Raw genomic sequence first — 27,554 nt, 5'->3', positions numbered from 1 at the left:
GGGTGGGGAGAGAGAGAGACGGGTGGGGAGAGAGAGAGACGGGTGGGGAGAGAGATAGACAGGGTGGGGGGAGAGAGACGGGTGGGGAGAGAGAGAGACGGGTGGGGAGAGAGATAGACAGGGTGGGGGGAGAGAGACGGGTGGGGAGAGAGAGACGGGTGGGGAGAGAGAGACGGGTGGGGGGAGAGAGAGGCGGGTGGGGGGAGAGAGAGGCGGGTGGGGGGAGAGAGAGACGGGTGGGGGGAGAGAGAGACGGGGTAGTGGGGGAGAGAGACGGGGTAGTGGGGGAGACAGACCGATGAAGGGAGAGGGACTCAGCGGAGGGAGGGAGCGAGAGACCGATGGAGGGAGGGACCGAGCTGAGGGAGGGAGCGTGAGACCGATGGATGGAGGGAGGGAGGGGGAAGGAGCGGGCGGAGGGAGAACGACCATAGTTCTAGGTGCTGCTGTGAGGTGGTTGTGGCCAGTATTGACTCTCCTGGAGAGGAGGGACATAGAAATGTAGCTGAAGTTAGATCTGTAGCTGGTTGACATGCTGACCACACCGAGCGTTGCAAAATAAATGGACACATACATGTTATTCAATCATTTCACCCACACTGCTCGCACGCACCAAGGAGCGTCTGCATTGCCAAGCACTAAAATAGTTCTATTTGTGACGCTTAACGCGGTGGAAGTCCTGCCTCTCCCATCTCCTCATTGGTTTATAGAAGCATATATCCACTTGCCATCACCTCATTGGTTATACCCACGTGGGTGATTGAAAGATGATCTGAGGTCGATCGGTCAGTTGTGGTAATACACCTTATTATGAAAGTTAGATGCCAATCGCCATATAAGGTCCAAAGAAGAAAAAGGAGGAGGAGAGATGACTAGAAACTATTCGGTTGATTCTTTTTTGTGTGGATTAAAAGTCAGAGTCGTGGACCTTGTGAATTAAAGGTAAAATAACAACTCCGTGTTTATATCCCAGGACAAATTAGCTAGCAACAGCGAGCTAGCTAAATCGGACAAATTAGCTAGCAACAGCGAGCTAGCTAAATCGGACAAATTAGCTAGCAACAGCGAGCTAGCTAAATCGGACAAATTAGCTAGCATAAGCAAGCTAGCTAAATCGGACAAATTAGCTAGCATAAGCAAGCTAGCTAAATAGGACAAATTAGCTAGCATAAGCAAGCTAGCTAAATAAGACAAATTAGCTAGCAATTGCAAGCTAACTAGCTAAATTGGCATAAATGTTTAATGCTTTTCGACCTGTCCCCAAATTAATATAATTGGTTCAGTTTGTTTTGATATTTCAACCTGGGTGCGTGTCCGGTCCGGGCATGGTGTCTGTGTTTTCTTCTCAGGACCAGCTACACTTTGAGTGATGTTTCAGGCATGGTACTTCTTAGCATCAAAAGATCATATTTACAATATATGAATATATTTCCTCCACAATAGAGCACAGTTCTGTTAGAGAAAATACAAGATCAGGTATTTTAAAAGATTCTCTTTCCAATCCTACATATATAATAATGTCTGTTGTCTTGTCTGTCCCCACCAGGATCTCCAGACGAGTGCTGGTGCTGGTAGGAAGACGGAGGCTGTAGTGTCAGAGGAGATGAGAATTCAGTCTGTGTTCCTGCAGTATCCCCTGCCCTACCCCCAGGATGCCCCCACTCCACTGCTGGTCCCCCAGAGCCCCACACAGCTGCACTTTGGGAACCCCTACTCCACCTCAGACGCAAGAGGTTGGTCCACCCCCCCCTTACTAACCCTATTCCACCTCAGTCACATTTCAGTTTAATGTGAGAGGTTGGTCTCCCCCCCCTTACTAACCCTACTCCACCTTAGTCACATTTCAGTTTAATGTGAGAAGTTGTTCCCCCCCTTACTAACCCTACTCCACCTTAGTCACATTTCAGTCTAAATGAGAGGTTGTCCCCCCCCCCCTTACTAACCCTACTCCACCTCAAGTCACATTTCAGTTTAATATGAGAGGTTGGTCCCCCCCCCTTAGTCACATTTCAGTTTAATATGAGAGGTTGGTTCCCCCCCCCCTTACTAACCCTACTCCACCTCAGTCACATTTCAGTTTAATATGAGAGGTTGGTTCCCCCCCCCTTACTAACCCTACTCCACCTCAGTCACATTTCAGTTTAATATGAGAGGTTGGTGGCTCCCGTGTTGTCCCTTACATACATATCTATTTCCCTTCTAACTCAATTCACATTCATTCAATTGCTATTCATTTCATGTGTAATTTATTGTACCTTGTACCTGGAAAATGATTCAATATGCTTACATAGGATATAGAAACGCGGGTAACTTTCCCAGGTTTTCCAGCAATCCCGGTTGAAGGATTCCTGGATTTCCTGATTCTGAGAATTATCCAACTGGGAATTCTGGAAAACTGGGAATTCCGTTTGACCCTCTCTTCCCCATCACTCTAGACGGAGCGGACGGGGAGTTCTCTGATGACCTGCTGCCCCGCCTTCCTCCTGTGGGCCCCCCCTCCTGGGATAGTAACGTGGTCTGCATCCAGCCAGCACGCAACCTCAGCCGGCCCGACGGCCTGGAGGACCCAGAGGAGCAGCAGAACAACAACAACAATGTGAGTCAGCTAGTCTGAGAACAACAACGGTAGTCAGCTAGTCTGAGAACAACAACGGTAGTCAGCTAGTCTGAGAACAACAGCGGTAGTCAGCTAGTCTGAGAACAACAGCGGTAGTCAGCTAGTCTGAGAACAACAACGGTAGTCAGCTAGTCTGAGAACAACAACGGTAGTCAGCTAGTCTGAGAACAACAGCGGTAGTCAGCTAGTCTGAAAACAACAACGGTAGTCAGCTAGTCTGAGAACAACAACGGTAGTCAACTAGTCTGAACAACAACGGTAGTAAGCTAGTCTGAACAACAACGGTAGTAAGCTAGTCTGAGAACAACAGCGGTAGTCAGCTAGTCTGAGAACAACAGCGGTAGTCAGCTAGTCTGAAAACAACAGCGGTAGTCAGCTAGTCTGAAAACAACAGCGGTAGTCAGCTAGTCTGAGAACAACAGCGGTAGTCAGCTAGTCTGAGAACAACAGCGGTAGTCAGCTAGTCTGAGAACAACAGCGGTAGTCAGCTAGTCTGAGAACAACAGCGGTAGTCAGCTAGTCTGAGAACAACAGCGGTAGTCAGCTAGTCTGAGAACAACAGCGGTAGTCAGCTAGTCTGAAAACAGCGGTAGTCAGCTAGTCTGAAAACAACAGCGGTAGTCAGCTAGTCTGAAAACAACAGCGGTAGTCAGCTAGTCTGAAAACAACAGCGGTAGTCAGCTAGTCTGAAAACAACAGCGGTAGTCAGCTAGTCTGAAAACAACAGCGGTAGTCAGCTAGTCTGAGAACAACAGCGGTAGTCAGCTAGTCTGAGAACAACAGCGGTAGTCAGCTAGTCTGAGAACAACAGCGGTAGTCAGCTAGTCTGAGAACAACAGCGGTAGTCAGCTAGTCTGAGAACAACAGCGGTAGTCAGCTAGTCTGAGAACAACAGCGGTAGTTAGCTAGTCTGAGAACAACAGCGGTAGTTAGCTAGTCTGAGAACAACAGCGGTAGTTAGCTAGTCTGAGAACAACAGCGGTAGTTAGCTAGTCTGAGAACAACAACGGTAGTTAGCTAGTCTGAGAACAACAACGGTAGTTAGCTAGTCTGAAAAAATCCACAATGTCAGTTAGTCTGCCTTTAAAGATAGACCAGAGGAGGCTGGTGAGGGGAGGACAGCTCCTAGTAATAATTGGAGTTGAATAAAGTGTACGTTATGAAAGCATGTTTGATACTGTTACCTTCATTCCAGCCTTACAGCTGTCCTCTGATTTAAGTGACACCAGCCTCCACTGAGGTTCTCAGTGATATGTTGCATCATACACAGTGGGAGGAGGATTTGTGTGTGATAGTATTTCTGAAGTAGTTTTCTACCCTCCACCACAGGGCAATGCCAATGAACAGCCTGCAGCAACTACTGAACCCCACAGCCCATTCTTAAATGATGGACAGACTCCCCTTGGCTTCAAGCCCAGGTAACACACAGACACACACACACACACACACACACACACACACACTGAAGGCCTGCGCTCCCCAAAATGCATTGAAGTTGGTCTCTCACCCCAGCACAGCAGCTTCCCAGCTCCAACCTGTGTAAAGTCTTTGTTCTGTAATGTAGGTGTTAACATGAGTGGCCCAGCTAGTGGCCCACCCACGTAGAGTAGACCCCCTGACAGATGGTCTTTATTAGCCTGTTAGCTGTCCTGCTCTGCTCCCTCTGCCAACATCATCACTTGGCCGCTCATTAACCCAACACCCTCTCAATAATTTCTCTCCCTGTTGCTCTCTCAAAACCTTCTGTCTGTCGCTCTCTCAATACCTTCTCTCTTGGTTGCTCTCAATACCTTCTCTCCTGGTTGCTCTCTCAATACCTTCTCTCCTGGTTGCTCTCTCAATACCTTCTCTCCTGGTTGCTCTCTCAATACCTTCTCTCCTGGTTGCTCTCTCAATACCATCTCTCTCTGTCGCTCTCTCAATACCTTCTCTATTGGTTGCTCTCAATACTTTCTCTCCTGGTTGCTCTCTCAATACCCTTTCTCCTGGTTGCTCTCTCAATACCTGCTCTCCCTGTCGCTCTCTCAATACCTTCCCTCCCTGTCGCTCTCTCAATACCTTTTCTCTGTTGCTCTCTCAATACCTTCTTTCTCTGTTGCCCTCTCAATACATTCTCTCTGTTGCTCTCTCAATACCTTCTCTCCCTGTTGCTGTCTCAATACCTTCTCTCTGTTGCTCTCTCAATACCTTCTCTCCCTGTTGCTGTCTCAATACCTTCTCTCTCTCAATACCTTCTCTCTCTGTTGCCCTCTCAATACCTTCTCTCTCTGTTGCCCTCTCAATACCTTCTCTCTCTGTTGCCCTCTCAATACCTTCTCTCCCTGTCGCTCTCTCAATACCTTCTCTCTTGGTTGCTCTCAATACCTTCTCTCCTGGTTGCTCTCTCAATACCTTCTCTCCTGGTTGCTCTCTCAATACCCTTTCTCCTGGTTGCTCTCTCAATACCTTCTCTCTCTGTCGCTCTCTCAATACCTTCTCTCCTGGTTGCTCTCTCAATACCTTCTCTCCCTGTCGCTCTCTCAATACCTTCTCTCTTGGTTGCTCTCTCAATACCTTCTCTCCCTGTCGCTCTCTCAATACCTTCTCTCCTGGTTGCTCTCTCAATACCTTCTCTCTTGGTTGCTCTCTCAATACCTTCTCTCCCTGTCGCTCTCTCAATACCTTCCCTCCCTGTCGCTCTCTCAATACCTTTTCTCTCTGTTGCTCTCTCAATACCTTCTCTCTCTGTTGCTCTCTCAATACCTTCTCTCCCTGTTGCTGTCTCAATACCTTCTCTCTCTGTTGCCCTCTCAATACATTCTCTCTTGGTTGCTCTCTCAATACTTTCCCTCTCAATACCTTCTCTCTCTGTTGCTCTCAATACCTTCTCTCTCCTGGTTGCTCTCTCAATACCTTCTCTCCTGGTTGCTCTCTCAATACCTTCTCTCCTGGTTGCTCTCTCAATACCTTCTCTCCTGGTTGCTCTCTCAATACCATCTCTCTCTGTCGCTCTCTCAATACCTTCTCTCTTGGTTGCTCTCAATACCTTCTCTCCTGGTTGCTCTCTCAATACCCTTTCTCCTGGTTGCTCTCTCAATACCTGCTCTCTCTGTCGCTCTCTCAATACCTTCTCTCCTGGTTGCTCTCTCAATACCTTCTCTCCTGGTTGCTCTCTCAATACCTTCTCTCTTGGTTTCTCTCTCAATACCTTCTCTCCCTGTCGCTCTCTCAATACCTTCCCTCCCTGTCGCTCTCTCAATACCTTTTCTCTGTTGCTCTCTCAATACCTTCTTTCTCTGTTGCCCTCTCAATACATTCTCTCTGTTGCTCTCTCAATACCTTCTCTCCCTGTTGCTGTCTCAATACCTTCTCTCTGTTGCTCTCTCAATACCTTCTCTCCCTGTTGCTGTCTCAATACCTTCTCTCTCTGTTGCTCTCTCAATACCTTCTCTCCCTGTTGCTGTCTCAATACCTTCTCTCTCTGTTGCTCTCAATACCTTCTCTCTCCTGGTTGCTCTCTCAATACCTTCTCTCCTGGTTGCTCTCTCAATACCTTCTCTCCTGGTTGCTCTCTCAATACCTTCTCTCCTGGTTGCTCTCTCAATACCATCTCTCTCTGTCGCTCTCTCAATACCTTCTCTCTTGGTTGCTCTCAATACCTTCTCTCCTGGTTGCTCTCTCAATACCCTTTCTCCTGGTTGCTCTCTCAATACCTGCTCTCTCTGTCGCTCTCTCAATACCTTCTCTCCTGGTTGCTCTCTCAATACCTTCTCTCCTGGTTGCTCTCTCAATACCTTCTCTCTTGGTTTCTCTCTCAATACCTTCTCTCCCTGTCGCTCTCTCAATACCTTCCCTCCCTGTCGCTCTCTCAATACCTTTTCTCTGTTGCTCTCTCAATACCTTCTCTCCTGGTTGCTCTCTCAATACCTTCTCTCCTGGTTGCTCTCTCAATACCTTCTCTCTTGGTTTCTCTCTCAATACCTTCTCTCCCTGTCGCTCTCTCAATACCTTCCCTCCCTGTCGCTCTCTCAATACCTTCTCTCCTGGTTGCTCTCTCAATACCTTCTCTCCTGGTTGCTCTCTCAATACCCTTTCTCCTGGTTGCTCTCTCAATACCTTCTCTCTCTGTCGCTCTCTCAATACCTTCTCTCCTGGTTGCTCTCTCAATACCTTCTCTCCCTGTCGCTCTCTCAATACCTTCTCTCTTGGTTGCTCTCTCAATACCTTCTCTCCCTGTCGCTCTCTCAATACCTTCTCTCCTGGTTGCTCTCTCAATACCTTCTCTCTTGGTTGCTCTCTCAATACCTTCTCTCCCTGTCGCTCTCTCAATACCTTCCCTCCCTGTCGCTCTCTCAATACCTTTTCTCTCTGTTGCTCTCTCAATACCTTCTCTCTCTGTTGCTCTCTCAATACCTTCTCTCTCTGTTGCCCTCTCAATACATTCTCTCTCTGTTGCTCTCTCAATACCTTCTCTCCCTGTTGCTGTCTCAATACCTTCTCTCTCTGTTGCCCTCTCAATACATTCTCTCTTGGTTGCTCTCTCAATACTTTCCCTCTCAATACCTTCTCTCTCTGTTGCCCTCTCAATACCTTCTCTCCCTGTCGCTCTCTCAATACCTTCTCTCTTGGTTGCTCTCAATACCTTCTCTCCTGGTTGCTCTCTCAATACCTTCTCTCCTGGTTGCTCTCTCAATACCCTTTCTCCTGGTTGCTCTCTCAATACCTTCTCTCTCTGTCGCTCTCTCAATACCTTCTCTCCCTGTCGCTCTCTCAATACCTTCTCTCTTGGTTGCTCTCTCAATACCTTCTCTCCCTGTCGCTCTCTCAATACCTTCTCTCCTGGTTGCTCTCTCAATACCTTCTCTCTTGGTTGCTCTCTCAATACCTTCTCTCCCTGTCGCTCTCTCAATACCTTCCCTCCCTGTCGCTCTCTCAATACCTTCTCTCTCTGTTGCTCTCTCAATACCTTCTCTCTCTGTTGCTCTCTCAATACCTTCTCTCTCTGTTGCCCTCTCAATACATTCTCTCTCTGTTGCTCTCTCAATACCTTCTCTCCCTGTTGCTGTCTCAATACCTTCTCTCTCTGTTGCCCTCTCAATACATTCTCTCTTGGTTGCTCTCTCAATACTTTCCCTCTCAATACCTTCTCTCTCTGTTGCTCTCAATACCTTCTCTCTCTGTTGCCCTCTCAATACCTTCTCTCTCTGTTGCCCTCTCAATACCTTCTCTCCCTGTCGCTCTCTCAATACCTTCTCTCTTGGTTGCTCTCAATACCTTCTCTCCTGGTTGCTCTCTCAATACCTTCTCTCCTGGTTGCTCTCTCAATACCTTCTCTCCCTGTTGCTGTCTCAATACCTTCTCTCTCTGTTGCTCTCCCAATACCTTCTCTCCCTGTTGCTCTCTCAATACCTTCTCTCTCTGTTGCTCTCTCAATACCTTCCCTCTCAATACCTTCTCTCTCTGTTGCCCTCTCAATACCTTCTCTCTCTGTTGCCCTCTCAATACCTTCTCTCCCTGTCGCTCTCTCAATACCTTCTCTCTTGGTTGCTCTCAATACCTTCTCTCCTGGTTGCTCTCTCAATACCTTCTCTCCTGGTTGCTCTCTCAATACCTTCTCTCCCTGTTGCTGTCTCAATACCTTCTCTCTCTGTTGCTCTCCCAATACCTTCTCTCTCTGTTGCCCTCTCAATACCTTCTCTCCCTGTTGCTCTCTCAATACCTTCTCTCTGTTGCTCTCTCAATACCTTCTCTCTGTTGCCCTCTCAATACCTTCTCTCTCTGTTGCCCTCTCAATACCTTCTCTCTCTGTTGCCCTCTCAATACCTTCTCTCTCTGTTGCCCTCTCAATACCTTCTCTCTCTGTTGCCCTCTCTCCGTCTCTCCCTAACCTTACTTTGTTTCTTTCCCCATCTCTTCCTTCTCCTTCCTCACTCCATTCTCTCTCTCCGTCTCTCCTCTGTGCAGTGTGAACGTCCACATGCGCTGTCCACTGTGCGAGTTGATCTTCCCGCCCAACTACGACCAGAGTAAGTTTGCGGAGCATGTAGAGAGCCACTGGAAGGTGTGCCCCATGTGCAGCGAGCAGTTCCCCCTCGACTGTGACCAGAAGGTCTTTGAGAACCACGTGCTCACCCACTTTGACTCCGCCAACGTGCTCAACTTTGACTAAAAACCTCATCCCCGCTACAACCTTCATTTTCTGTCAGTCGCCACTGAAATGAAACTGCCTTGCTCTTTTCCCCTGCCACATGTAACAGGTGTGACGATCTCATTCTGATTCACTTTTAGGAACGGTGACGTTTTGATGAGCGTCTTTTATTAACTAGGGAAACGCTCTTCTTATTCGGCAGTGTGATTGGTGCTCTGATTTGAGGTATAATTCAGACCAGGGCTGCATATATCTGTGTGAATCAGTCTTTAATAATCGCTTCTTTAACATGAAGTGTCCCATTTTATTTGTTATTCCTCTGATTGTATTAGTGAGATGTTATGGCTGTGCTCATCTCTGACCACGTGATCAGTCCCAGACACTACTAGACTATGTGAAGTCAGGGACTGACCACGTGATCAATCCCAGACACTACTAGACTAAGTGAAGTCGGGGACTGACCGTGATCAGTCCCAGACACTACTAGACTACGTGAAGTCAGGGACTGACCACGTGATCAGTACCAGACACTACTAGACTACGCGAAGTCAGGGACTGACCACGTGATCAGTCCCAGACACTACTAGACTACGCGAAGTCAGGGACTGACCACGTGATCAGTCCCAGACACTACTAGACTACGTGAAGTCAGGGACTGACCACGTGATCAGTCCCAGACACTACTAGACTATGTGAAGTCAGGGAAAGTAAGCTCCATCAAACATGCATTTCAACTGTTCCAACCCAAATGCTTTCCCCTGAGCTTCATAGTCAAATTCAGGTATTCATGATGTTTAGAAAGCAGCCACCTCGGTGCACTATATGCAGACAGACGGGACAAATCATTTGCTTCTAAACCTTATATTATCTTTAAATCATCTATTGTAGAATAATCTTTTAAGAGCCAACGGCGTCATAAGCGTTTTCAGTATGTGTATGTCTGGTTAGAAAGAGCTGTTATATTTTACTGTCAGTTGATTCTCATGATTTAGTCCACTGGTTTGGTTGTCTGAATAAAGAAGTCCTGTTTCACCTTTCGCTACTGATTAACATGCATGTCAGGATTCTGTTATTTCACGATTATAGAAAACCTTTGATTTCTTTGAGTCCCATGTAATGAAATCTTAACTAATAAAGTCTGTTTGGAACAATATAGAGTATCAGACTATACTATAGCCATTTACTTCCATGCCTTGTACACGTACATACTCAGTCAGGGCTCCTTTGTAAAACAGACCTGGGTCTCAATGTAAATCATCTGTAATGGTGCAGAAATGTCCAGGAACACAGAGGCAGTTGTATTGTAATCACAACTACATTCCTAAAGCAGATCGTTTTGTACATCAGTCAGTTACAAAACAACCTGCTGTTGCCTTAGTTTATAGGGGTGGCAGGTAGCCTAGTGGTTAGAGCCAGTAACCAGAAGGTTGCTAGATGGAATCCTCCAGCTGACAAGGTAAAAATCTGTCGTTCTGCCTCTGAACAAGGCAATTAACACTGTTCCCCGGTAGGCCGTCATTGTAAATAAGAATTTGTTCTTTAATGGACTTGCCTAGTTAAATATGGGTCAAATAAATAAATATTGGATACACACACACAGTAAGGGTCATCATTCTCCAGAAACATATGAAAATATAATTTTATGCACTTGAGACAATACATAATACACACAATATATCAAATACTTCCCTCCGTGTGTACTGGCAGTATAATACTGTCAATGACCATCTACATAATGCATTCCAAATGGCACCCTATTCCCTATTTAATGCACTACTTTTGACCAGAGCCATATGGACTATAGAGGGAATAGGCTACCATTTGGGACGCACCCTTAACGTGTAGTTCCATAAGGACATTGATATCCGTGATGTGTTGATTAGCCCCTTGCTCTCTGATCACCAGTATGACACCGTACCTTTTATTAGACTACATATAGGAGGCTAGAGGGACAAAAGAGGAGCAATAGACCAGAATTGAGATCTGATCTTTTATTTTGACAAGAATGTCTACTGTAACTCAAGTTAGCCATTCCTGAAGAGTCACTATGAAGCTACACACAGATACTTACTGGATTGGAACTCAATCTTGTGGTCTACAATTCAAGGTAACCATATACATAATCTCACCCTGGGGAACAAATGTAAAACTCCTTGGAAAGGTTGAGTACTTCCAGTCTGGCTCTCCAGTTCCTGTGACTGCTACATGTCAGGTTGGTGTGTGCAGCAGTTATTGGCAACGAAAACCATCCTAATTCTGTTGGCAACTGGTTACTACAAAGTGCTTAAATGCTTCACCCGGCTTTGGCGAAGAGGATAACTGCTCAGCACCCTAGAATGGAAGGGTTCTGGATAACTGGGACGGCTGTGACACCCAATCCCAAGATTCCAGTGAACAGCTGACTCTAAAATACTTTTTGTTTCCCAAATGGCTCCCTATATAGTGCACTACTTTTGTTTGACCAGGACCCATATGGCTCTAGTCAAAAGTAGTGCGCTATATAGGGAATAGGGTACCGTTTGGGACGCATCCTATCAGAACACACGGGCAGGATTGTGATGCTGAAATGCTTGTGGTGAATTGTCACCCGAGTCTTTTAGTTCTAAAACACAAAACAAGTGAAAATCCTGGCAAAGTGAATCATAAAAATACACTTTCAGAACAGAACACGGCAAGAAAAATATAAGCTTACTAGTTTACACCGGATTATGAAAGTTTATACATCCTTCAGGAATATATCGTCGTCTTTGACAAACATTCAGGTTTTGTGGTGATCCTTGCTTTCTCCCCTGGCCTCACCACTCTCATGCCTCTTCTTTTCAAACACAGCATTACCTGAACACTCAAGTCAAATTCATTGGGTTGCAATGTACACAACATATCTGTATGTAAATGTTCCACCATGTTTTGCTCTGGCGAACAGCCCAGAAGCCTGGCTGTGAACCTTGACTCATGGTGCTGTCAAGACCATTGGGAACTCGCAGGGAAAAAAAACAGGTCAAATCATGACGTCAGTGATTTTCAGGTCGGAAAGTCAGAGCTCTAGAAAGATGCCAGAGTTTCCGAGTTGGATGACCGTTTGGAATTCCCACAAAAAGAAAAGATCCCTGCACTGAAGTGGGAGTGTTCCGAGGTGTTTTGAACGTGGCAATACGCACTCTTTCAAACGCATCATCTTAACAGCAAGCCCTATCCGCCAAAAACATTATCAAAAAGACACATGATCGCTCAAATGTGAAAAAAATACATTCCAAAAAATAAAAAAAAAATAAAAAAAATATATACAAATAAGGTCATTTTAAAGCATGCAATAAAAGAGTAGTGTACTGGGTCCATAGAAACAGAATCACTAGAACAGGATGATGTTCAAGGGATTCTATCTGTGGGGACGGTGCTACTGCTGCATCTTGTGGATGTGGGTGGAGACTGGCGGGTGGAAGTTGATGGTGTGGTGCCTCAGGCCCTGGGACGTCTTGTAGCTCTTCCCACAGCGGCACTTGAAGGGCTTGCGGATGTGGATCTGTGTCCGGTGGCCGTTCTTGGCGTGGTACTTGATCCCGTTCACATTCTGAATGAGAGGGAGGGGACAGTACAGAGTGGAAGAGGGCAGAGTAAGCTAAGTTTGAATTAGTCCAGTGTTCACCAACTCTAGTCCTGGGGTGCTACTGGGTGTGTACAGGGTCCTTTGATCTAGCCCTGATTCACACACATCTGATTCAAATATTCAACCAATCAGGGTCTTCGACTTGATTTGGAGAACACTGGATCAGTCTCCTATAACAGTCATGAGTCTCTCACCACACTACAGTACCCTAGATTCACCTAGAGATGTGTTCAGTCAACTAAACCTGACTCAGCGCTCTACACAGCTCTTTGCATGTTTACTGTACAGCCTAGTGAGAATAGAATAAAAATATACTTGATTATTTCTACATCTCGCAAAGGATTCAAGAATATTTGTCCAGATGTCTTCTGTCAGCTGATCTAACTCAACGTCCTTCATCTCTGCGTGCTTCCTGTACAGCCTAGAGCAGGCCTGTCAATTTCATTTAGCCCCGGGGGCCGCATTCGGTCTTCAACACTCTCCGGGGGCTGCACTGAAAATATATTTCCTCACTGAAAAAATGTGCAAAACAATTGTCCTATATTTTTTTATACTCCCCGACTGTCTAGCCTTCACTTGGGTGATTATCAGTGAGCTGGACACAGTCAAGATGCTGTATATGAATGTAGTGATTATCAGTGAGCTGGACACAGTCAAGATGCTATATGAATGTAGGTACAATAGTATTTCTACGCAGTTTCAAAATGGTTTTACTCATTTTAAAGTATATTGAGTTCACAGGAGGCTGCTGAGGAGAGGACGGCTTATAATAATGGCTGTAACAGAGGAAATGGAATGGCAACAAACACCTGGAAACCATGGAAACCATGGGATTGATGTATGTGATACCGTTCCACTAAGCTGGTTGAGAAAATGCCAAGAGTGTACAAACTTGTCATCAAGGCAAAGGGTGGCTATTTTGAAGAAACTCAAATATATTTGTTTAACAGTTTTTTGGTTATTACATGATTCCGTAGGTGTTATTTCATAGTTTTGAAGTCTTCACTATTATTCTACAATGCAGAAAATAGTAAAAATAAAGAAAACCCCTGGAATGAGTAGGTGTGTCCAAACAGTTGACTGGTACTGTATATGTCATGTTTCTTGTACAGCCTAGAGTCTACTACTAACTATATATCATGTTTCTTGTACAGCCTAGAGTCTACTACTAACTATATATCATGTTTCTTGTACAGCCTAGAGTCTACTACTAACTATATATCATGTTTCTTGTACAGCCTAGAGTCTACTACTAACTATATATCATGTTTCTTGTACAGCCTAGAGTCTACTACTAACTATATATCATGTTTCTTGTACAGCCTAGAGTCTACTACTAACTATATATCATGTTTCTTGTACAGCAGGATGTCTGCAGGTTTAATGTTTATCCTTTCAAATAAGACCTAGACAATCAGGTGAGGGGAGGACAGGGGTGGAGGGAACACCCGCAGACACTAGTCCCTCCGTGGAATGAATTTGACACGTGGTCTAGAGTCTACTAACTGTGTCATCAGCCATAATCCTGTCATTCACATCAGCAATGCCATTTTCTCAAGCTGAGCACCATTTATCCCGGGACACACAGCCAACCCAGATGGAACATCCTGTAAAAACTCCCTAAATCACTGCAGTGGACGTGGATGTATGTAAAGATGTTGACATACTGCAACACCCTGTTTTCTCAACAGCAGGAACACGATGGAGGTGTTTGAACTGGGATGTTATATAGACCTCACATAGCAGCAGCTACTCTTCCTGGGGTCCAACACGAAACATGAAACATGACATCATACAGAACATTAATAGACCAGAACAGCTCAAGGACAGAACTACATACATTTACAAAAGGCCCACGTGGCCTAAATATCAGTAGATACACACAGACTATCTAGGTCAAATATGGGAGAGGCGTTGTGCCGTGAGGTGTTGCTTTATCTGCATGCAGAGCCTTGGTCTGTTTCGGACCAAACCAACATCTTGGGCAATGGATGGTTTTAATCTGGAGTCTTATGAGAAGGAGACACTCGAACAGAAAGCATAGACTATGTATCTAGCCAATATCCACAGACAGGTAGGTAGAGACAGGATACTTTCCTGACCACATGACCTGATGAATAAACAATCTGGCTCTTAGTTTAACTCAGGACTCTAGTTAAAAGCTGTTTGAGGTTTTTCCTGGACATGTCACATGGAATACCCCTGGCTCTATTCATGGGGCAGTGCAAGGGAGAGGATATGAGACCCCATTTACACTCGGTAATAACATGCGTCTTGTATTATCTGGTTGCAATCATCTGATCACATGTCAGCATTTACACATGGTATTGATTAATGGACTGAGTGCGGTTGGCCCACCTTGTATCGCTTCTTGCAGCCAGGCACAGGGCAGGCGAAGGGTTTCTCCTCTCCTCCGTTCATACACATGGAGCTGAGGATAGACTCTGAGCTGATGGCACTCTCTGTGGTCCAGGACTCACAACTGTCTGACTCCTCATAGTCCACATCCTCTTCATCATACTCACTGCCTGGAGGGGAGAAACACACACACACACACACACACACACACACACACACACACACACAAATCACAATACGATTTGTCATAAAACGTGCCTACTGCCGTCCATAAGCAATTAGAGTAATACTCCTATTTCAGCAACTCCAGTCCTCTGCTCTGATTCAAGCACAGTTAATGACTAAGGCTGAGTACCAAATGGTACTTTATTCTCTATATAGTGCATTAGTTTTGACCAGGGCCCATAAGGCCCATAGTGCACTATAATAGACTGCCATTCGGGACGTATCCTATGACTGGCATGGGCATCCTAGCCTCAAGGGTTTTGGACCGGCTGATGTGCCGAGACAGATTCAGACTCAAGCCTTCCACATGTGTTCTGGCTGTAGGGTTCCCACAGGGTTCTACTGTTGCCTTATTACTGAGCCCAAGTTTGTGGAGAGACTGAAAAGAATGCTGTTTTGTGGGAAAGAATTTAGCCTGTTTCACAAGGTCCCAGGGTTAAGGCAATGCAAAATAAGATTTGGCTCCACAACCACAAGAACCAAAGAGACAAGGAGCAGCAACTAGGAGAGAAAAACCCAGCATATCTTACTAAGTGGCAACATGGGAAAGACACAAACAAAGAACACAAGTAAGCAAATACCATGGCAACTTAAAATGATGAGATTCTGATGAAATAAGCCCTGTACCTTCCCTGTGTATGACTATACCAACTGACTGTGAGAGTCAACCCTCTATGCTTCTCTAAGGACCCTGCTGTGAGACATTACAGCACCCATCTTCCCTAAATTATCTCCATGTCTTCTCCTGAAACTTAAGAGGAATTTCCTGATCCAAACTAAAATATGGGACAAGGAAGTGACAAACTACTGACGCCTGCCTCCTAGATGACGGTGCTGTCCTCTGTTGTCCCGGTAACCTACCTGTAGGAGTGCTGCTACGGAAGGAGGAGGAGGGTGTGACGGGAGGGGTGAGGTTCCCACTGCTGCGTCTGGGAGGAGTGGAGACGTCACTGCTACGAGGCAGACTGCCTGTCAGAGACTGAGACAGCTTGGGGTGCACCTTCCTCGTCAGCCTCTCAGGCTGCTCCCGACGCGCTGCCTCTGTCATAAACCTGGGCAAGGGAGGGGCCAGAGAGAGAGGGATGAGGACACACAACCACACATCATATATGACCGACTCGGGTTTGCGCGCCACAAGGCTGTGCTAGCCTGCTGAGCTAAAGCCTAGCTATTATTATTTTTTTTACCTTTATTTAACCAGGCAAGTCAGTTAAGAACACATTCTTATTTTCAATGACGGCCTGGGAACAGTGGGTTAACTGCCTGTTCAGGGGCAGAACGACAGATTTGTACCTTATCAGCTCGGGGGTTTTGAACTCGCAACCTTCCGGTTACTAGTCCAATGCTCTAACCACTAGGCTACGCTGCCGCCCCAGCTCAGGGAGTTAACATAAGTCGGATAAGTCGGATCTTAGGCAAGGTTAGTCTCATCATGCCAGCGTGGTTGTTCACAGAACCTCCTCCGTTACAAACTTATATCGCTGAAGTAACTGTGCAAAAACATATGCTGAGTCTATCATTCATTGAAACCACTCCCACATTTAACAGAAGGCCTATATCTCTGACCAAACTAAATGTTTAACAGAAGGCCTATATCTCTGACCAAACTAAATGTTTAACAGAAGGCCTATATATCTGACCAAACTTCATGTTTAACAGAAGGCCTACAGTGCCTTGCGAAAGATTTCGCCCCCTTGAACTTTGCGACCTTTTGCCACATTTCAGGCTTCAAACACAAAGATATAAAATGTATTTTTTTGTGAAGAATCAACAACAAGTGGGACACAATCATGAAGCGGAACGACATTTATTGGATATTTCAAACTTTTTTAACAAATCCAAAACTGAAAAATTGGGCGTGCAAAATTATTCAGCCCCCTTAAGTTAATACTTTGTAGCGCCACCTTTTGCTGCGATTACAGCTGTAAGTTGCTTGGGGTATGTCTATCAGTTTTGCACATCGAGAGACTGACATTTTTTCCCATTCCTCCTTGCAAAACAGCTCGAGCTCAGTGAGGTTGGATGGAGAGCATTTGTGAACAGCAGTTTTCAGTTCTTTCCACAGATTCTCGATTGGATTCAGGTCTGGACTTTGACTTGGCCATTCTAACACCTGGATATGTTTATTTTTGAACCATTCCATTGTAGATTTTGCTTTATGTTTTGGATCATTGTCTTGTTGGAAGACAAATCTCCGTCCCAGTCTCAGGTCTTTTGCAGACTCCATCAGGTTTTCTTCCAGAACGGTCCTGTATTTGGCTCCATCCATCTTCCCATCAATTTTAACCATCTTCCCTGTCCCTGCTGAAGAAAAGCAGGCCCAAACCATGATGCTGCCACCACCATGTTTGACAGTGGGGATGATGTGTTCAGGGTGATGAGCTGTGTTGCTTTTACACCAAACATAACGTTTTGCATTGTTGCCAAAAAGTTCAATTTTGGTTTCATCTGACCAGAGCACCTTCTTCCACATGTTTGGTGTGTCTCCCAGGTGGCTTGTGGCAAACTTTAAACAACACTTTTTATGGATATCTTTAAGAAATGGCTTTCTTCTTGCCACTCTTCCATAAAGGCCAGATTTGTGCAATATACGACTGATTGTTGTCCTATGGACAGAGTCTCCCACCTCAGCTGTAGATCTCTGCAGTTCATCCAGAGTGATCATGGGCCTGTTGGCTGCATCTCTGATCAGTCTTCTCCTTGTATGAGCTGAAAGTTTAGAGGGACGGCCAGGTCTTGGTAGATTTGCAGTGGTCTGATACTCCTTCCATTTCAATATTATCGCTTGCACAGTGCTCCTCGGGATGTTTAAAGCTTGGGAAATCTTTTTGTATCCAAATCCGGCTTTAAACTTCTTCACAACAGTATCTCGGACCTGCCTGGTGTGTTCCTTGTTCTTCATGATGCTCTCTGTGCTTTTAACGGACCTCTGAGACTATCACAGTGCAGGTGCATTTATACGGAGACTTGACTACACACAGGTGGATTGTATTTATCATCATTAGTCATTTAGGTCAACATTGGATCATTCAGAGATCCTCACTGAACTTCTGGAGAGAGTTTGCTGCACTGAAAGTGCACGCCCAATTTGTCAGTTTTTGATTTGTTAAAAAAGTTTGAAATATCCAATAAATGTCGTTCCACTTCATGATTGTGTCCCACTTGTTGATTCTTCACAAAAAAATACAGTTTTATATCTTTATGTTTGAAGCCTGAAATGTGGCAAAAGGTCGCAAAGTTCAAGGGGGCTGAATACTTTCGCAAGGCACTGTATATCTCTGACCAAACTAAACGTTTAACAGAAGGCCTATATATCTAACCAAACTTCATGTTTAACAGAAGGCCTATATATCTAACCAAACTAAATGTTTAACAGTAGGCCTATATCTCTGACCAAACTAAATGTTTAACAGAAGGCCTATATCTCTGACCAAACTAAATGTTTAACAGAAGGCCTATATCTCTGACCAAACTAAATGTTTAACAGAAGGCCTATATCTCTGACCAAACTTCATGTTTAACAGAAGGCCTATATATCTAACCAAACTAAATGTTTAACAGAAGGCCTATATCTCTGACCAAACATGGTTACATTGGAAAGTATTCTGTAAACATAAGTCATAAAAATGAACTGTTCACACAGACACTGTTAAAGCAGAAGTGAGATGAACAGATGAAATGTGAAACCACATCAGATGTGTGTCTAAAGACAGGGAGACAGACAGCGGTAGCCAGCCCCTTTATTACACAGTTACACTGCTGCCTCAGAGTGCCTCAGCCCTTTTAAACCTCTTTGATATGGTGATTGAATGGAGAACTGGGATGAGATTGAAATGTCATCTTGGTCTAGTAATGTAGGACCCAGGGCTATATAACATCCTATTACCCAACGCTAACACAATTAAACTGACTTATCCCCCAGATGAGGCTGACTGCTGCTAGATGGAAGTTGCTAGTGGAACTAAGAGAGACACACACACGGAGCAGATTCCCTTAGAAGCTGAAGTTCATGGCCCTATGAAACGACATCAGTTCACTGCTAAAAGCTTTTCTTCCTCCACTGTCCCGGTCCCCTTACTGGGCTCCAACCAGAGGTATTCTGATCACAAACACACGTGGCCGCCCTTCTTGACAACGTACCAACCAGTTGTGCTATAGAAAAGGATCCTATTGGATAGCACCATTGGTGACATTTCAGGCTAGCTGTTGAGTGAGCTGAAGGCATGTTCTTACCTCTACTGTTGCATGGACTTAGACCTCAAACACAAACCTCCACACGGTCATACTGACATAAGTAACTGTTTCATCTATTTACTAATGACATTTGGTCATTCATGCCTTTTCTGGCCAGAGTTAGGACAGTTTAAACTGAACCATAAGACTACCGTTCATTAGGGATTTCAGAACCATGATCCTTTGAGACATGGTTCAAGGTCTGATTGGTAACAAATACACTGAACAAATAGTATTCTTCAGGAGGATTTCTGTCTGTAATAAAGCCCTTTTGTGGGGAAAAACTCATTCTGATTGGCTGGGCCTGGGTCCCCATTGGGTGGGTCTGGCTCCCAAGTGGGTGGGCCTACCCATGGCTGCGCCCCTGCCCAGTCACGCAAAATCCATAGATTAGGGCCTAATTTATTTATTTAAATGGACTGATTTTCTTTAATGAACTGTAACTCAGCAAAATCTTTGAAATTGTTTTATTCATATTTCTGTTAAGTATAGGTTAGGGTTAGGCTAGTAGCCTGCTCACCTGTTGATGTAGCTGAGGGCAACATAGGTGGGCTGCTGCTGCTCCTGCTTCTCCAACTGACGAGGATCTGTGTCTGACGAGAGACAGAGGGGAGAGAGAGGTGGAGAGAGAGGTGGAGAGAGAGGTGGAGAGAGAGGTGGAGAGAGAGGTGGAGAGAGAGGTGGAGAGAGAGGTGGAGAGAGAGGTGGAGAGAGAGGTGGAGACAGAGGTGGAGAGAGAGGGGAGAGAGAGGTGGAGAGAGAGGTGGAGAGAGAGGTGGAGAGAGAGGTGGAGAGAGAGGTGGAGAGAGAGGTGGAGACAGAGGGGAGAGAGAGGTGGAGAGAGAGGTGGAGAGAGAGGTAGAGAGAGAGGTGGAGAGAGAGGTAGAGAGAGAGGTGGAGAGAGAGGTGGAGAGAGAGGTGGAGAGAGAGGTGGAGAGAGAGGTGGAGAGAGAGGTGGAGAGAGAGGTGGAGAGAGAGGTGGAGAGAGAGGTGGAGAGAGAGGTGGAGAGAGAGGGGAGAGAGAGGTGGAGAGAGAGGTGGAGAGAGAGGTGGAGACAGAGGGGAGAGAGAGGTGGAGAGAGAGGTGGAGAGAGAGGTGGAGAGAGAGGTGGAGAGAGAGGTGGAGAGAGAGGGGAGAGAGAGGTGGAGAGAGAGGGGGAGAGAGAGGTGGAGAGAGAGGTGGAGAGAGAGGTGGAGAGAGAGGTGGAGAGAGAGGTGGAGAGAGAGGTGGAGAGAGAGGTGGAGACAGAGGGGAGAGAGAGGTGGAGAGAGAGGTGGAGACAGAGGGGAGAGAGAGGTGGAGAGAGAGGTGGAGAGAGAGGTGGAGAGAGAGGTGGAGAGAGAGGTGGAGAGAGAGGTGGAGAGAGAGGTTAGCCTAATCATATAACAGCAGATATAACACACAGCCACAAAGGTGCCACTGCACAGTCTTCCTAACAATTGCATGTGGTCAAGAGGGGCAGGAGTGGTTGTGTGTGCGGACTGGGTGTGTGTCACTCTCACCAAAACAACAGTAGCTAGCTAGTGTGATGATGTTTAACAAATGATGTCATGGGCGCTGTCTAGACTAGTCGTCGTCCTCAAGCTAAGCACCGCTGGAGATCGTCCACAAACCACCTCGTATCCAAACCCCTCTCTCACATCTCATCAACAAACTAGATAAATGAGCTTTTTATTAAAAACTCACAACAAAGAAGGCTGGTCTAATCTAAGCTATACAACGTATTTAATGAAGTCTTCCATGATACTGGCTTTCTCATAAGTCTCCTGATCTGATTCTACTTTAACTACGTAGCCTCGTCCTTACTGCAGTCACCATATTGCCCATAGTACCAGACAACACTCCACACACACTGTGCTTTCCCATGCTGTGCTCCAGACGCTTGGCTCGGCTCTGCAGTGCTGCCAAACAATGGACAACCTCCCTCCCTCCATCGCGCTCTCTCTCGCCCTTCCTCCATCTCTCCCTCCACACCCTGAGGTGAACCAGGCCCAACTTCAAACAGCCTCCCCACTGCCATGCCATGTGGGAATGGGGAGATGCCCCATAAAACCACCCAGTGTCTGCCACTCACCAGCTGTGCCTGCCTGCCTACCTAGTGCCTGCCTTGCCTCTGCCTGGTCTGGGCTATGGGAAAGTGCTGCCCCCCCGTGGTCAAGAAGAGAAACACTGGCAGCATGTGGCCCCAAGGGTCAAAGGTTATATCCCAAATGGCACTCTATTCAGTATATTGTGCACTACTTTTGACCAGGACCCATAGGGCTCAGCCTATAGGCCATTTGGAACACAGCCAAGCAACCACAGCCTTTAGGGGAAGGGCTCTTCAAAACTACAGGTGCCACTAGTGTGTGGGCAGGCTTTTGCTCCAGCCCTGCCCTAAACAACCCGATTCAGAATCTATCAATATAATGACACTGCGTATGGTGTTCGCCTCGCTGGCAAAACTAAATCAATAGATAAAGCTAAGTGCAGTTTGAGGGTCTTTAGATCACATAGTCAAGCCTTTTCCATGTTCAAGTAAACGAGCAAAGCAAGTAGCAACGTGTTATGTGTGTGTACCAAAACACACCCTGGTATCCGCCTGAGGTCACACTGACTTATTCTCATAAAGCAGAAGCACCCCGTGAATGTCTTCAAAGCTCTCCCACTGAGGTGTTGCCCCAGATTTACACTAGATCTGACCTGTGACCCCTCATAAAAAACATTTCTGCAGCTTTTCCGGAGAGCGTTCACTTTGGGTTGGTCCAACAGAGATCTTATTCAATTAAGTGTTCTTTATGTAATTCTAGGGGGCCCAATGTTGTCCATGAACAACACTAGCTAGGTACACACACTAGGTGTACGTGTTATCTGCACCAAAACACACCCTAGTACCTTCGCCCCATCTTCCCATCTGAGGTCCTGCGGCCTGTGTGTGCAGAATGGTGAAAGTAGACAGTGGGTCTGGTCAGAGGAGCTGGGCTGTGTGGATGGACATAGCGGCAAGAGTACAACGCTCCTTCTAACACACTCATGGACGCATGCAAACACGCACGCATGCACACACACAGTGTTCACACACAGTGTTCACACACACACACACACACGGTGTTCACACACACACACACGGTGTTCACACACACACGGTGTTCACACACACACCAAAGCCGTGCTGGGGTAATGGCTGACAGATGCACCACCAGTCTCAGTAGGAAACCTTCTTCTCTGCCATGATTCGCTCCGTCCTCTAATAAATCCTATAGGCTAGGCTATAGGTCTCTTAACGCTTGCCTTTATGTTCATTCAGAGTAGGCTAGTGTTAATCAGACACTCTTATCCAGAGTGACTTACAGACAGTACATTCAACTAGGCCTATGTTGTTTAGTAGGGAAAAACAAACACATATCCCAGTTACTCAAGTCGACTCTTCTACGACCCACATTCAGCTGCGGAGCCGTCACATTCAGCTGCGGAGCCGTCACATTCAGCTGCGGAGCAGTCACATTCAGCTGCGGAGCCGTCACATTCAGCTGCGGAGCCGTCACATTCAGCTGCGGAGCCGTCACATTCAGCTGCGGAGCCGTCACATTCAGCTGCGGAGCCGTCACATTCAGCTGCGGAGCAGTCACATTCAGCTGCGGAGCAGTCACATTCAGCTGCGGAGCCGTCACATTCAGCTGCGGAGCCGTCACATTCAGCTGCGGAGCCGTCACATTCAGCTGCGGAGCCGTCACATTCAGCTGCGGAGCCGTCACATTCAGCTGCGGAGCCGTCACATTCAGCTGCGGAGCCGTCATATTCACGTCACATTCAGCTGGAGAGCCGCCACATTCAGCTGCGGAGCCGTCACATTCAGCCGCGGAGCCGTCACATTCAGCTGCGGAGCCGTCACATTCAGCTGCGGAGCCGTCACATTCACGTCACATTCAGCTGGGGAGCCGTCACATTCAGCTGTGGAGCTGAAACCAAACATTGCACATCACTGTAGATGTGAAATGAGGCTGGCCATGCAGCCTGAAGCTGTAAATTAACACCACCTCTCCATTAAAAGAGAATAGAGATGATATTACCACTATACTACCACTATACTATCATTATTCAACAAAATGGCGCCGGAAGAAATGGCAGCAGTTTTACGGGCGGCCAACCAATTGTGCCATTATGTGGTTCTTTTCCGAGTTATTTGTAACTTATTTTGTACATAATGTTTCTGCAACAGTATCTTACAGCAAAAAAGATCTTCTGGATATCAGGACAGGGATCACTCACCTCGGATTAGACACAGAGCTTCTGGATATCAGGACAGGGATCACTCACCTCGGATTAGACACAGAGCTTCTGGATATCAGGACAGGGATCACTCACCTCGGATTAGACACAGAGCTTCTGGATATCAGGACAGGGATCACTCACCTCGGATTAGACAGAGCTTCTGGATATCAGGACAGGGATCACTCACCTCGGATTAGACACAGAGCTTCTGGATATCAGGACAGGGATCACTCACCTCGGATTAGACACAGAGCTTCTGGATATCAGGACAGGGATCACTCACCTCGGATTAGACACAGAGCTTCTGGATATCAGGACAGGGATCACTCACCTCGGATTAGACACAGAGCTTCTGGATATCAGGACAGGGATCACTCACCTCGGATTAGACACAGAGCTTCTGGATATCAGGACAGGGATCACTCACCTCGGATTAGACACAGAGCTTCTGGATATCAGGACAGGGATCACTCACCTCGGATTAGACACAGAGCTTCTGGATATCAGGACAGGGATCACTCACCTCGGATTAGACACAGAGCTTCTGGATATCAGGACAGGGATCACTCACCTCGGATTAGACAGAGCTTCTGGATATCAGGACAGGGATCACTCACCTCGGATTAGACAGAGCTTCTGGATATCAGGACAGGGATCACTCACCTCGGATTAGACAGAGCTTCTGGATATCAGGACAGGGATCACTCACCTCGGATTAGACACAGAGCTTCTGGATATCAGGACAGGGATCACTCACCTCGGATTAGACACAGATCTTCTGGATATCAGGACAGGGATCACTCACCTCGGATTAGACACAGAGCTTCTGGATATCAGGACAGGGATCACTCACCTCGGATTAGACACAGAGCTTCTGGATATCAGGACAGGGATCACTCACCTCGGATTAGACACAGAGCTTCTGGATATCAGGACAGGGATCACTCACCTCGGATTAGACACAGAGCTTCTGGATATCAGGACAGGGATCACTCACCTCGGATTAGACACAGAGCTTCTGGATATCAGGACAGGGATCACTCACCTCGGATTAGACACAGAGCTTCTGGATATCAGGACAGGGATCACTCACCTCGGATTAGACACAGAGCTTCTGGATATCAGGACAGGGATCACTCACCTCGGATTAGACACAGAGCTTCTGGATATCAGGACAGGGATCACTCACCTCGGATTAGACTAAGATCTTCTGGATATCAGGACAGGGATCACTCACCTCGGATTAGACAAAGATTTTTTCTACAACAAAGATGACGCACAAGACATTCTCCAAACACACCACAGAACCGACATCCCCGTTATTTGCAAGAGGAAGCGACGCAGGTACAGAGGACAAAGAGCTGGATGCCTGGTCAGGACCTGGAGAAGGCGACTGGGAAAGCTGCCATTATCGTCAATACTACTTGCCAAAGTGCAATCATTGGACAATAAACTAGACTAGGTACGATCACGAATATCCTACCAACGGGACATCAAAAACTGTAATATCCTATGTTTCACAGAATCGTGGCTGAATGATGACATGGATATTTAGCTAGCGGTATATACGCTGCACCGGCAAGACAGAACAGCACACTCCGGTAAGACGGGGGGGACGGGGGGGTTCTGTGCATATTTGTAAACAACAGCTGGTGCATGAAATCTAAGGAAGTCTCTAGAGTTTGCTCGCCTGAAGTAGAGTATATTGTGATAAATTGCAGGCCACACTACTTGCCTAGAGAGTTTACAGCTATACTTTTCGTGGCTGTTTATTTACCACCACAGACAGATGCCGGCACTAAGACCGTACTCAGTCAGCTGTATAAGGAAATAAGAAAACAGGAAACCACTCACCCAGAGGCGGCGCTCCTAGTGGCCGGAGATTTTCATGCAGGGAAACTTAAATCAGTTCTACCTCATTTCTATCAACATTTTAAATGTGCAACCAGAGGGGGGAAAAAATGTAGATCACCTGTACTCCACACAGAGACACGTACAAAGCTCTCCTTCGCCCTCCATTTGGTAAGTCCGACCACAACTCTATCCTCCTGATTCCTGCTTACAAGCAAAAATTAGAGCAGGGAGGACCAGTGACTCGGTCTATAAAAAAGTGGTCTGATGAAGCAGATGCTAAACTACAGGACTGTTTTGGTATCACAGACTGGAACATGTTCCGGGATTCTTCCGATAGCATTGAGGAGTGCACCACATTTATATATATTTTTTATTTTTTTATTTCACCTTTATTTAACCAGGTAGGCTAGTTGAGAACAAGTTCTCATTTGCAACTGCGACCTGGCCAAGATAAAGCATAGCAGTGTGAGCATACAACAAAGAGTTACACATGGAGTAAACAATTAACATGTCAATAACACAGTAGAAAACAAAGGGGGGGTCTATATACAATGTGTGCAAAAGGCATGAGGAGGTAGGCAAATAATTACAATTTTGCAGATTAACACTGGAGTGATAAATGATCAGATGGTCATGTACAGGTAGAGATATTGGTGTGCAGAAGAGCAGAAAAGTAAATAAATAAAAACAGTATGGGGATGAGGTAGGTGAAAAGGGTGGGCTATTTACCAATAGACTATGTACAGCTGCAGCGATCGGTTAGCTGCTCAGATAGCTGATGTTTGAAGTTGGTGAGGGAGATAAAAGTCTCCAACTTCAGCGATTTTTGCAATTCGTTCCAGTCACAGGCAGCAGAGTACTGGAACGAAAGGCGGCCAAATGAGGTGTTGGCTTTAGGGATGATCAGTGAGATACACCTGCTGGAGCGCGTGCTACGGATGGGTGTTGCCATCGTGACCAGTGAGCTGAGATAAGGCGGAGCTTTACCTAGCATGGACTTGTAGATGACCTGGAGCCAGTGGGTCTGGCGACGAATATGTAGCGAGGGCCAGCCGACTAGAGCATACAAGTCGCAGTGGTGGGTGGTATAAGGTGCTTTAGTGACAAAACGGATGGCACTGTGATAGACTGCATCCAGTTTGCTGAGTAGAGTGTTGGAAGCCATTTTGTGGATGACATCGCCGAAGTCGAGGATCGGTAGGATAGTCAGTTTTACTAGGGTAAGCTTGGCGGCGTGAGTGAAGGAGGCTTTGTTGCGGAATAGAAAGCCGACTCTTGATTAGATTTTCGATTGGAGATGTTTGATATGAGTCTGGAAGGAGAGTTTGCAGTCTAGCCAGACACCTAGGTACTTATAGACGTCCACATATTCTAGGTCGGAACCATCCAGGGTGGTGATGCTAGTCGGGCATGCGGGTGCAGGCAGCGATCGGTTGAAAAGCATGCATTTGGTTTTACTAGCGTTTAAGAGCAGTTGGAGAAAACGGAAGGAGTGTTGTATGGCATTGAAGCTTGTTTGGAGGTTAGATAGCACAGTGTCCAAAGACGGGCCGAAAGTATATAGAATGGTGTCGTCTGCGTAGAGGTGGATCAGGGAATCGCCCGCAGCAAGAGCAACATCATTGATATACACAGAGAAAAGAGTCGGCCCGAGAATTGAACCCTGTGGCACCCCCATAGAGACTGCCAGAGGACCGGACAGCATGCCCTCCGATTTGACGCACTGAACTCTGTCTGCAAAGTAATTGGTGAACCAGGCAAGGCAGTCATCCGAAAAACCGAGGCTACTGAGTCTGCCGATAAGAATATGGTGATTGACAGAGTCGAAAGCCTTGGCAAGGTCGATGAAGACGGCTGCACAGTACTGTCTTTTATCGATGGCGGTTATGATATCGTTTAGTACCTTGAGTGTGGCTGAGGTGCACCCATGACCGGCTCGGAAACCAGATTGCACAGCGGAGAAGGTACGGTGGGATTCGAGATGGTCAGTGACCTGTTTGTTGACTTGGCTTTCGAAGACCTTAGATAGGCAGGGCAGGATGGATATAGGTCTGTAACAGTTTGGGTCCAGGGTGTCTCCCCCTTTGAAGAGGGGGATGACTGCGGCAGCTTTCCAATCCTTGGGGATCTCAGACGAGATGAAAGAGAGGTTGAACAGGCTGGTAATAGGGGTTGCGACAATGGTGGCAGATAGTTTCAGAAATAGAGGGTCCAGATTGTCAAGCCCAGCTGATTTGTACAGGTCCAGGTTTTGCAGCTCTTTCAGAACATCTGCTATCTGGAT

At 46.4% G+C, this 27,554-nt stretch overlaps 2 protein-coding genes across 6 annotated transcripts in view; one reads left to right on the top strand and one right to left on the bottom strand.

The window, feature by feature from the left end:
- tax1bp1b (Tax1 (human T-cell leukemia virus type I) binding protein 1b) overlaps positions 1–9,897 on the top strand; it is a 36,594-nt gene extending 26,697 nt beyond the window's left edge. For all 5 annotated transcript variants that reach the window (XM_031812091.1, XM_031812092.1, XM_031812090.1 and 2 more), the window contains 4 exons: positions 1,547–1,733; positions 2,436–2,596; positions 3,947–4,035; positions 8,561–9,897. In XM_031812091.1, coding sequence (XP_031667951.1) covers positions 1,547–1,733; positions 2,436–2,596; positions 3,947–4,035; positions 8,561–8,765 — 642 coding nt within the window. In that variant the 3' untranslated portion in view covers positions 8,766–9,897. The remainder of the gene's footprint in view (positions 1–1,546; positions 1,734–2,435; positions 2,597–3,946; positions 4,036–8,560) is intronic.
- Positions 9,898–10,339: 442 nt separating this feature from the next.
- The window catches only part of jazf1b (JAZF zinc finger 1b), a 38,629-nt gene continuing 21,414 nt past the window's right edge, over positions 10,340–27,554 (bottom strand). The window contains exons 2-5 of the mRNA XM_031812094.1: positions 19,685–19,757; positions 15,793–15,983; positions 14,707–14,876; positions 10,340–12,312 (exon numbers count right to left, since the gene is read on the bottom strand). Coding sequence (XP_031667954.1) covers positions 12,139–12,312; positions 14,707–14,876; positions 15,793–15,983; positions 19,685–19,757 — 608 coding nt within the window. The 3' untranslated portion in view covers positions 10,340–12,138. The remainder of the gene's footprint in view (positions 12,313–14,706; positions 14,877–15,792; positions 15,984–19,684; positions 19,758–27,554) is intronic.

Source organism: Oncorhynchus kisutch, unplaced genomic scaffold, assembly GCF_002021735.2.
Source record: "Oncorhynchus kisutch isolate 150728-3 unplaced genomic scaffold, Okis_V2 Okis02a-Okis13b_hom, whole genome shotgun sequence".
NCBI classification, from domain to species: Eukaryota; Metazoa; Chordata; class Actinopteri; order Salmoniformes; family Salmonidae; genus Oncorhynchus; species Oncorhynchus kisutch.
The sequence above is the reverse complement of the archived record's forward strand: the minus strand, read 5'-3'. Positions and strand labels throughout refer to the sequence as shown.